At 46.6% G+C, this 11178-nt stretch overlaps 1 protein-coding gene across 3 annotated transcripts in view; it reads left to right on the forward strand.

Annotated features, from left to right (window-relative positions):
• Nucleotides 1-10970, forward strand: part of RNF8 (ring finger protein 8) — a 37271-nt gene extending 26301 nt beyond the window's left edge. For 2 of the 3 annotated variants that reach the window (NM_001133491.1, XM_024247940.3), the window contains 2 exon segments: nt 871-1075; nt 10473-10970. In NM_001133491.1, coding sequence (NP_001126963.1) covers nt 871-1075; nt 10473-10489 — 222 coding nt within the window. In that variant the 3' untranslated portion in view covers nt 10490-10970. 3 annotated transcript variants of the gene reach the window in all.
• Nucleotides 10971-11178: the final 208 nt, after the last annotated feature.

Genomic DNA, 11178 nt, shown 5'->3' on the forward strand with positions numbered 1-11178 from the left:
CTAAGTTGGTGGACTGAAAAAGAGAAATCAGCCTGCCTGGAGCCTGAGTCTGTGACCTTAACTTTGAGAAAAGAAAAGAATTGTCTAACATAAAGCTTAAAATTTCCCAACCCAGGCCGGGCATGGTGGCTCACACCTGTAATCCCAGCACTTTGGGAGGCCGAGGCGGGCAGATCACGAGGTCAGGAGATCGAGACCATCCTGGCTAACACGGTGAAACCCCCTCTCTACTAAAAATACAAAAAATTAGCCAGGCGTGGTGGCGGGCGCCTGTAGTCCCAGCTACTCGGGAGGCTGAGGCAGGAGAATGTGTGAACCCGGGAGGCGGAGCCTGCAGTGAGCCAAGATCGCGCCACTGCACTCCAGCCTGGGGGACAGAGCGAGACTCCGTCTCAAAAAAAAAAAAAATTTCCCAACCCTAAAAACGATTTCTGCCTCTGTCACCCTGGCCGGAGTGCAGTGGTATGATTTTGTCTCACTGCAACCTCCATCTCCTGGGTTCAAGCAATTCTCATGCCTCAGCCACCCGAGTAGCTGGGATTACAGGTGTGCACCACTGTGACTGGCTAATATTCATATTTTTAGTAGAGACGAGGTTTTACCATGTTGCCCAAGCTGGTCTCGAACTCCTGACCTCGGGTGACCCACCCACCTTGGCCTTCCGAAGTGCTGGGATTATAGGCATGAGCAATCACTCCCAGCCCAACCCCAAGAATGATTCTGATACTCTTTATAAGCCCTCAAGATGGGATTGTTGTTAATTTTCCATTTGGCCTTTGAAATTCACTCCTGTCCTAACTTTGAGATCACAAGCATCCTGAGAAAGTAAGCATGAAAGTTCTGATATGTGTGTCCACACTCCTATTGTAGGCTGTCACCTTGAACTGTGCCCACAGTTTCTGCTCCTACTGTATCAATGAATGGATGAAGCGGAAGATAGAATGCCCCATTTGTCGGAAAGACATTAAGTCCAAAACGTACTCTTTGGTTCTGGACAATTGCATTAATAAGATGGTAAATAATCTGAGCTCAGAAGTGAAAGAACGACGAATTGTTCTCATTAGGGAACGAAAAGGTGAGTGGGTGTGAGAATTCCTACCCCTCAAGAAAGGACTTATTTACTTCCAAACTTCAACAAATATTTTTGGAAAGAGAAAGAGTCAGATAAACAATTCTTGAACTAGGGAAGAGATGGAATAAATGGGGAGGAGTAAAGGGAGTTAAAGATAATGCATGAGAGGAAGAGTTGAGATAGAATTAACCGCAACTGTTATTTGAGCAGCAGGGAAGTGGGAGGCTAAGTATGTGTGCCTTGGTTGTGGGGATAAAATAAAGATGTGATTTAAAAAAATACACACAGTCAGACGTTTTGCTCTACCAATCACTAGATGGTGCTGTTGTCAAGACACTTCAGTTGCTGTCCAGGTGTTGAAAAAACCTTGAGTTAAGTATACAGTGAGTTATAAATAGGATAGTAGGGCCAGGAATCTGATGCTGACTTGCAAGCACCTGTGGTTTGAAACTGGCCCTCGGCTGGTCAGCCAGAATGGAGGCAGCAGGCTTGTCACAGAGGCTGAGCAGGACGTGTGTCTGAGCCTCTTATGCCCAAGGAAGACATTCTGACCTGTGGGAGGGCAGAGTGGACTTTGAAAGTTGGTTCTTTGGAACTGAAGTTTTACCACTTTACTAACAGCTGTATGCTACTGGGTTTTGTGCCTAAATTTAAGCCCCCACAGATTTTCACTTCCAAGAGCTACTTGATCTGGCAGAATCCCATTGTTCTTCCTTTTCACCTCCCATCACTCCATAAGCATTTATAGGAATACTACACTAGGCATCAGGAGAAAAAGATAAATAAGACATTATCTCAGCCCTTACGGCACAAACAGTCTGGCGGAGGAGATAGAAAGGCAAGTAGATAGTGTGATGAGTTCCTTATCAGGGTGCTATGAAACTTCAAAGGAAGGGGACACACCTGATTTGGCCTGGGGAGGTGCAGGTATGGGAAAAAGCTTCATCAAGGAAATGACATTTGAATGAGCCTTAAAGGTTCCCTAGGAGGTTAGCTTTCTAAGCAGAGGCAGTAGCACAAGCAAAACACAGGCATGAGAAGCAGTGACCTGTCCTGCCCCAGTTCCCAGTGTGGCCCACACAAGACATAATATTCACCTGATGTCAAGGCTTAGAAAGTATCTACAGAGGCTTTGCGAATGTTTTTTTCTTCCCTCTTTCCCTTTTTGAGAGGAGCAGTGATCTAGGAACCCAGATCTGGCCAAGATCAGCTGAGTCGGGGGACGGGGTTGTGGGGTGGACCTAGGGACACCCATGGGCTTTCTTCGCCCAGTCTACCACCTAAGTTCCTTCCCTGCAATCTAAGCATGGCAAATGGCTTCACAAAACATCAGGGAAAGAAAAGGCTGGGCACGGTGGCTCATGCCTGTAATCCCAGCACTTTGGGAGGCCAAGGTGGGCAGATCACGAGGTCAGGAGTTCGAGACCATCCTGGCCAACATGGTGAAAGCCCGTCTCTACTAAAAATACAAAAATTAGCCGGGCGTGATGGCGCACACCAGTAGTCGCAGCTACTCAGAAGGCTGAGGCAAGAGAATTGTTTGAACCTGGGAGGCAGAGGTTGCAGTGAGCCAAGATTGCACCACTGCACTCCAGCCTGGATGACAGAGTGGGACTCTGTCTCAAAAAAAAGGAAAGAAGGGCCCTCGGCCCTGTGTCCTAAGTTTAAGTCTGACTCCTATTACACAGAGTTAATTCTGCAGAGTAATAACAGATCCCCCTTTTCTCTCCAAAGGCTAAAGAGGGTGTCTCTCACTTTTTTGGTAACACTAGGGGGCTACACAGTAAAACGAGTCAGCTTCCCTGTTACATGCATTGGCTGGGAGCAGTTCTGGCACCCATCTTGGTTTCTGTAGTTATCGCACTGAATGCAGCTTTGAAGTTTTCTCTAGAGACAGACAGGTTTTCTGAGACCTGATTTAGGGAAAGACATGCCAGAGCTATCAACAGCTTCACTGGGTTTAGAGAAAATTCTCAGTTTAAATACCAACCTTCCTTCCATATTCCAGGGCCAATTGAAAGCTGGTTTAATCCCTGTTGCATGGGAATTTTTTAAAAGGACCAAATTTAGGATCTGGAAACTAGGATTGGCAAGCCTGTAATTGTCAGAGTCCCAACACTGTAGGCCCTGGAGCAGGAATTGCTCTTATAAATTCAGAGACCTGCCTGCCTGTGGTAGCAGGGGGTTGCCCATACAGACATGCCTGTATTCTGATTTCACCAAGAGCAGCCTCACTTCTAGGCCTTCTGGGCTGGTTATTGAAGTTTCACATGTCAGTGGGAGGAGTAGAGTCTCATGACTGATTAGCCATTGATCTCTTGTGTGAGATCAGAGGGGAGGAGGAGGATGGGAATGTTAGGATGCTGGGTCCTGAGTTGGAGTTGGATGCTCTGGAGCTAGGACAGATAAGAGACATTCAGTAAGTCTTGTATCATGAGTCAATGTGGCTCTCTGGGATATTGACGTGAGATTTTTTCTGAATGGAAAAGTTTTTTTTGAAATCCCTATAGAGGATCTCCCTCTGGAGCTGGTGAGGTGAGAGAGCAGTCTTCTGTCAGCTGCTCCCCTCCTGTTTCTTCCGTTCTCATTCGATGTTAGTTGGTTGACAAGAGTGTTAAAACTCTTGTGTTTTGCTTTTCCTAGCAGTTTCTTTAGGTTGTACTCAGAAAAAAACAAGCAATGTAGAAATAAAATCTCCTTGGTCCTTTAGAACAGTGATTTTCAACCAAGGGGCTTTTTCAAACTACATTCCTTAGCTCTCTTGCTGCTATTTTTTTTTTTTTTTTTTTTTTTTTTGAGACGGAGTCTTGCTTTGTTGCCCAGGCTGAAAGGCTGAAGTTTAGTGGCACGATTTGGGCTCACTGCAACCTCCCCCTCCAGGGTTTAAGTGATTCTTCTCCCTCACCCTCCTGGGTAGCTGGGATTACAGGTGCACGCCACCACGCCCAGCTCATTTTTGCATTTTTAGTAGAGATGGGGTTTTACTATGTTGGCCAGGCTGGTCTCCAACTCCTGACCTCAGGTGATGTGCCCCCCTCAGCCTCACAAAGTGCTGGGATTACAGGCATGAGCCACCGCGCCTGGCCCCTTGCTACTGTAATAGTGAATTGCGGCTACTAGTGAGACTGTGCCATGGCCTTCACATGTGCTGAGGTGGGGAGAGGCATTTGTGAACTATTGTGTGAATCTGTGACACAAAGACCCCTCCAGAGGTTGGGGGTGTCTGGGAAGATGGACCCAGGTTAGACCACATGGCCTGTATCTCCTGCCAGCTTCCTATAGGCTAAGTAGAGGGTGGTCTCAACACAGGACAGGAGAAACTGGCAAAGCCCAGGCTCTGAAGAGTACCCATCAGCCTATCTGTAAGGCTTTCCCTGATATTGCCCATCCTCCTTTGCTGAAAGACAGCCTTTTAAAGGGATGTTTGAGGGAGTGGCAGCAGTAATCCTCTCTCTTCCAGACAGAATACTTGTTAGCAGGTAGTTGTAACCTACTCAGTCCTGTCCCTGGAGAATCAGGGTCATTTGCATGAAATTAGCATTTCTGTCTGCCTTGTATAAAACAGTGTTTGTCTAAGGGAAAATGGATCTTGGCAAGGTCAGGATGAGGTGGGAGTGTCCACATGCTTATACTCAGATAGCATATAACACTATATTCTTAAGATTTTTTTTTTTTTTTTTTTTTTGAGACGGCGTTTCACTCTTGTTGCCCAGGCTGGAGTGCAATGGCGCAATCTCAGCTCACCACAACCTCCGCCTCCTGGGTTCAAGAGATTCTTCTGCCTCAGCCTCCCAAGTAGCTGGGATTACAAGCATGCACCATCATGCCTGGCTAATTTTGTATTTTTAGTAGAGATGGGGTTTCTCCATGTTGGTCAAGCTGGTCTTGAACTCCCGACCTCAGGTAATCCGCCCACTTCTGCCTCCCAAAGTGCTGGGATTACAGGCGTGAGCCACCGCACCCGGCTCTTAAGATTTTTTTTACTTTAAACAATGTATGCAGGGCGGGCGCTGTGGCTCATGGCTGTAATCCCAGCACTTTGGGAGGCTGAGGGGGCGCGGATCACGAGGTCAGGAGTTTGAGACCAGCCTGACCAACATGGTGAAACCCTATCTCTACTAAAAATACAAAAATTAGCCCGGTGTGGTGGCGCACACCTGTAATCCAAGCTACTCAGGAGGCTGAGGCAGGAGAATCTCTTGAACCTGGGAGGCGGAGGTTGCAGTGAGCCGAGATCATGCCACTGCCCTCCAGCCTGGGCAACAGAGAGAGACTTTGTCTCAAAAAAACAAAAAAGAAGAAGAAAAGCAAAAGTATGCTTTGCAAAATTGTAATGGGATAGAACATTATCAGACTTGTTACTAGAAGCTTTTTAATTTTTCTATCACCACTTCCCTATTCATCTCCCTTCTTTTTTCCTTCTCTTCTTTTGTGTCCTAGTATCCTTCCTTGTCATCAAGATGTGGTTTTTCCTCTGTTTAATTCCTTTCCCTTGTCACTCTTTTTCTTTTCTTTTTTTTTGAAAAAGGCTGGTGTGCAGTGGCATGATCACGGCTCACTGTAGCCTTGGCCTTCTGGGCTCAGGTAATCCTCTTACCTCAGCCTCCCAAGTAGCTGGGACCACAGGAGCGTGCCACCACACCCAGCTAATTTTTTGTATTTTTTGTAGAGATGGGATTTCGCCATGTTGCCCAGGCTGATCTTGAACTCCTGAGCTCGAGCAATCCACCTGCCTCAGCCTCCCAAAGTGCCAGGATTACAGGTGTGAGCCACTGCGCCTGGCCTAATTTTTTTCCCCTATCACTCTTATTGGCACCTCAGAATACATAGTTTGAAATGACAAGGGCATCATAGGAACCATTCACCTGGTGAAACTTAGTAGAAGTCTGCTGCGGGATTAATTGGATTGTATGGAGTAGCAACCCAGGCAGTCCTAGAACCTTGACTTGTTTATTGTCTCTGTAATCCTTGTGATTTCCGAATGGTCCTTCCATCTGGAGGTCAAAAGGCTGTTCTCTGACTTTGTGCTCTGTGGTAGAGTGTCTTCTCCCTTTCACCAAAAGCTGCTACCGCCCTGCAGGCACCCGGAAAAGTTTTCACAGCTTAGGAGAGTGGCTTTCCTAGATGCTATTAATCATCTTTCAGTACACCCTAAATGTATGGAAGATTGAGTTTGAGGGAACCATGCATGCCAGAGTTGAGAGATCCAGGGCTGACTTTGACTGCTGGGCTACAATAGCTTTAAATACACCCTGAGGAGTCCAATGCAGGAGAGTCAGTGATTCCAATGAGCCCCCCACCATGTTGTACTGAAAGTGAAAATCAGTGCTTGCTGGCCATGGTGGGATCCCATTGCTGCTGGAGGCTGCAGCCCAGCTATCAGCCCACCAACCTAGCTTGTCCATCAGGCTGGGAAAAGGGCCTGGAGATGGAACGTGAGCAGTTCTGGCCATCTCTGGTGTTTAGCAGAAGACACTTCAGATTGTTCATTGCTATTTCCCACAGTAAAATTTTCTCCTGCCCTTTTTTGATTTTTAGTGAAAACACAGTTATTTTGGCCCTCTAAAAAATGGATCTTCCTTCCCTTCTAACATGTAGTTTTATGATTTTTCATACCTACTTCCAGGAATGTCAATTGTGGGAGACTACCTGTGCAAATATAGAGTAGCATCGTTAACCAAAGCAGCTTTTCTTTGAGTTTCTTGGTTAACCCTAGATGAACACTGAGTATTTTTAGAGCAAGCTCAAATAAGTTGATATTCTATGAACTAATCATAGAGAATGGCTGATTATACCTTATCAGCTGGATATATATTCTGTCCAACTGCCTACTGCTATGGTTCTTAAGAAATCTGATATAACTAGACATGCTCCTTTTCCTGGCTAGGGCTTCTACTTCAGTTACTTTCTGTATCCTGGAGAGTTTGGACTGCTTTTACCCTTGTCTCATTAAACTTGAACCAGAACCAACCCCAAAGAAATATCTCTTCCTTGCTTCCTTTCTTCTGGGTCTTTTCTTTTTTTCTGTCGCCCAGGCTGAGTGCAGTGGCATGATCTCAGCTCACTGCAAACCTCCGCCTTCTGGGCTCAAGCATCCTCCCATCTCAGCTTCCCTAGTAGCTGGGGCTACAGGTGTGCGCCACCATGCCTGGCTAATTTTTTGTATATTCTGTAGAGATGGGGTTTCATTATGTTGCCTGGGCTTGTCTCGAACTCCTGGGCCCATAGGATCAGCCCACCTCAGCTTCCCACAGTGCTGGGGTTATAGGCATGAGCCACCATGCCCAGTCCTGGGTCTTTCCTTTTTCTTAGCACCTACTAAATGCTAAGTGCTTGGGGATAAAAGCAAAGGGGGCATGTGCAGCCTCACCCCTCATGGAACTTTTGCTCTAAGTACAGGCCCCTAGGCTCCTTACGGTAAAGTCCTACAATATGAGAAATAAAGGGTGCTAAGTCAAGGAAAGGCTTCCCTGAGTCAGTGAAGGACATGGAGTGTATATTTTAGGTGAAAGGACAAGAAGCAAAAGCAAGGGGTTTTTAGGGGCTGAGAGAAGTACAGAGTGCTAGAGAGAATATTGAGCATTCAGCCTGGAAAAGTAGGCAGGACTGGGTCATGAAGGGTGTTACAGACATGTTGCAGGGTTAGTCTAGGGGCAGGGGGAAACTATCAGAAGATATGAAGTGGAGATCTGACTGTTGATGTTTGTGTTTTTCTGGATAGGTTAGTCTGGCTGTAGTGAAGAGACGACATGGTGCTGGGAACAAGAATAAAGGCAGTAATCATGGCCAGTGATGATGGTGGCTAGGCTATAGAAGTAGCAGCAGGGATGGCCAGAGTGGATAGATTCAAGAGGTAGTTAAGGAGGTAGAATCCACAGGTCTGTGGGACTGATGTGCTGTGGGGACTGCAAGGGAGCTCAGATCATGTCCAGGTTTCTTTCTACTGGGGCACCTGAGTTGATGATGATGCATTTACTAAAACAGGAGCAGTTGGGGCAGACAAATTGAGTTTTCAACTGGAAAGTTTAAGGCACCTGAGGACATCAGTGGAGCTGTTCAGTGGGTATTTGAATGTATGGATCTGGAGCCTGAAGGACAGGCCAAGTTGAGATTCTGGGTTTGGGGATCATGAGCCGTGGAAGTGGATGAACCACTGTTACCCCTCTGTGGTATTAGGAGCCAAAGGGCAAGTTCTTAGCCATGAGAAACACCAACATTAGGGGATGAGTAGTAGAAGAGGGGCCTGCAGGGCAGACTGATGAATGGCCAAAGAGAGAGATGGAAAAAAGGGATGTGGGGCAGGCAGAGCTGGCACACGCCTGTCCTCACAGCTACTTAGGAGGCTGAGGTGAGTGGATCACTTGAAGCCAGGAGTTCAAGACCAGCCTGGGCAACATAGTGAGACCCCCATCTCAAAAAAAAAAATTAGGTATGGTGGCACATGCCTGTGGTCCCACCTACTTAGGAGGCTGAGGCTGGAGCATCCTTTGAACCCAGGAGTTTAAGTCTCCAGTAAGCTGTGACTGTGCCACTGTACTCCAGCCTGGGCAAAAGAGCCAGACCCCATCTCTTTTTTTTTTTTTTTAAAAAAAAGGACATTAAATGGTGTCCTTTGAGCCTTCCTGGCCACATTCTTGTCTAGGGTAGACCCCCCCCCCCCCCATTACATTGCCCTATTATTTCTTTGAAAGCATTTACCAGATTGAAATAATATTTGTTAGTGTACTCTTGCCTCTAGATTTCTGAACTCCTTGAGGGCAGGAATTTTATCTTACTGCTTGTATTTTCAGGGTGTTGAAGAGTGTTTGGCACATGGTAGCTCTTCAGTAAATATGTGTTTATGAAGAGTTATGAAGTGAGAAGTCAGCGTTTGAAATGCTGCTGAGACATTAAACAAGATAAAGATGAAAAATTGCCCACTGAGTGTGCAGGCATGTGGGATATCAGTGACTTCATCTAGTATAAGTTGTGGGGGATGGTGGAGTCAGAAGTCAGTTTACGGTGATTGGGGAGTGAGTATGAGGTGAGGAAGTACAGAAAGGATAGATAACTTCTTCACAAAATTTGGCTGTGACTAAGATGGGGAGGACCACCACCAAAAGAAGGCTGTATTTTAGGAGGAAGTAGGGTGAAATGGAGTTTTTGTTGTTTTTTAAGACGAGATTCGAGCATGTTCAATTACCGATTGAAAGGAGCCTGTAGAGAAGGGCATGCTGGAAAGCCAAGATAGTGGATAGGGCATGATTCTTTGGAAAGCAGGGGAAGACAGGGAGTACAGAGCTCAGAAAGCAATTAGTCTTTAAGAGGAGAAGGGTGCATTCTTTATTTTATAGAAAGAAGAGTATCATGTCGGGGGGTGGGGCAAGGAAGTTTGCTTGAGGGGCGTCCAGAGAATTTCTTTCTTGTGGCTTCTGTATTCTGTGAGCTAATAGTTGAGGCCGTTAGCTAAGAGGGAGGGAACCCCACTTGATTCTCTCTCTCCAAGGCTGAGGGCATGCCCAGCCCCAAGGCCCACCACCTCAAAGGCTACCCAGAAGTGGGAGACGAATAACTTCTGTAGGCCTTTCAATCCCCTACCAAAGCATTCCAGAATTCAGTCTCAGAGAAAGAGGACAATTTGGTTGGTGACTTTATTGTGCCTTTGGCATAGGCCAGGATCCCCACAAGGAAGCAGAAGCTATTGGAAAAGCCTGGAGGTTAGTAAGTAAATAGCCTTTCTTGTCCCCTCCCTCTCTGAAGACAGGAAGAAGTCCCGCCTCTCCCTGCCTATTCCTGTATATAATTCATTCCCTTCTTTAACATCTTTAACAGATATATTGAGGGCCAGGTTTGTGCTAGGCACTGTTCTAGATGCTGAGGATGTAAAAAGTTGAAAATCTAAGTTAGATGTAATTCATGCTATGGAGAAAAATCAAGCAAGAAGGGGAGAAGGGGTGATGGTGAAAGCCTGGGCAATTCTTGATAGGGTAATCAAGGAAAGCACCTCTGAGCAGGAACTATTTGAGGGAAGCTCTGAAGGAGGCGGCCATGCTGCCATGTAGGGAAAGAGGGAATGGTAAGGGGGAGCATGCTGGTATGTGGGAGGGGCAGCAAGAAGGCCAGTGCTGGGGAGTGGAGTGAGCGCTGGGGAGTGGGTAGGAGATGAGGAGAGGAAGCTTGGGCAAGATGCAGATTGTGTAGGGCCTTGTAGGCCTTTGAAAGGACTTTGACTTTAGCTCTTACTGTGAGAGGAATGAGGAGTGGGCTTTGAGCAGAGAGTGACATGATTTGACTGCTGTTTTCTCAGTTCGCTATGGCTGCTGTGTGAGGAAGAGACAGGGTGGCGAGGCTGGAAGCAGGGAGTCCAGGGAAGGGAAATGCAGGCTCCTCATTTATTTATTTCTCTTCTTTTTCTCCAAAGCAAAGAGATTGTTCTGAAGACCATGCTCTAAGGGCATTTGAAAGACTGCCAGGCAATGGGAGCCTGAGATGGTCTGGAGGATTCTCTCTAGCCGTGACTCCGCTGCTCTGAAGGTCAACTGAGAGGTCTTGTGGGACAGAGACTTGAGTTAGGAAGCCCTCAGTCACTTGCCTTCCACGGTGGCCAGCCCTGCTGCCATCAATGGCTGAAGCACCACCAGGATTCACGGCACCCAACTGCTTCAGGGTACTTCATAGACTCTGCCTCACTACATGTCAAAAGAGTTATTTGAGTTCTCTTCTGTTTTTTTTAATTTGTTGTTGTTACTGTTTTGATACCTCAGAAACACCTCCGTTGACAGTTGTTTTGGATAGGTTGGGTGCTACCCCATGGCTGCCTCTGAAGGCAGTGTCTATTTTGAGAGGATGGCTTACCTCTTCTTTGTGAAAATACTATCTCATTTCCTGGAAATAAAATGTAAAACCTGTCAGTTGCTCAGCTGGGCTTTGGTGTATTTACCTTCCTTCCCTTCCTGCTCCCAGAGAGTCTCACAAGTAAACACCAGCAGCTCATAGATTACAACCAAGAAAGTGACTGTATCAGATGATAGACTTCAAGTGAATGTCAGCCTAAGAGGGCAAGCCGCAGATCATGGCCACAGATGAGCTCTGTTAACCCCCTGACTGCCGGGTTTCCTTTTTATTAC

Source organism: Pongo abelii, chromosome 5 (genome assembly GCF_028885655.2).
Source record: "Pongo abelii isolate AG06213 chromosome 5, NHGRI_mPonAbe1-v2.0_pri, whole genome shotgun sequence".
NCBI lineage: Eukaryota > Metazoa > Chordata > Mammalia > Primates > Hominidae > Pongo > Pongo abelii.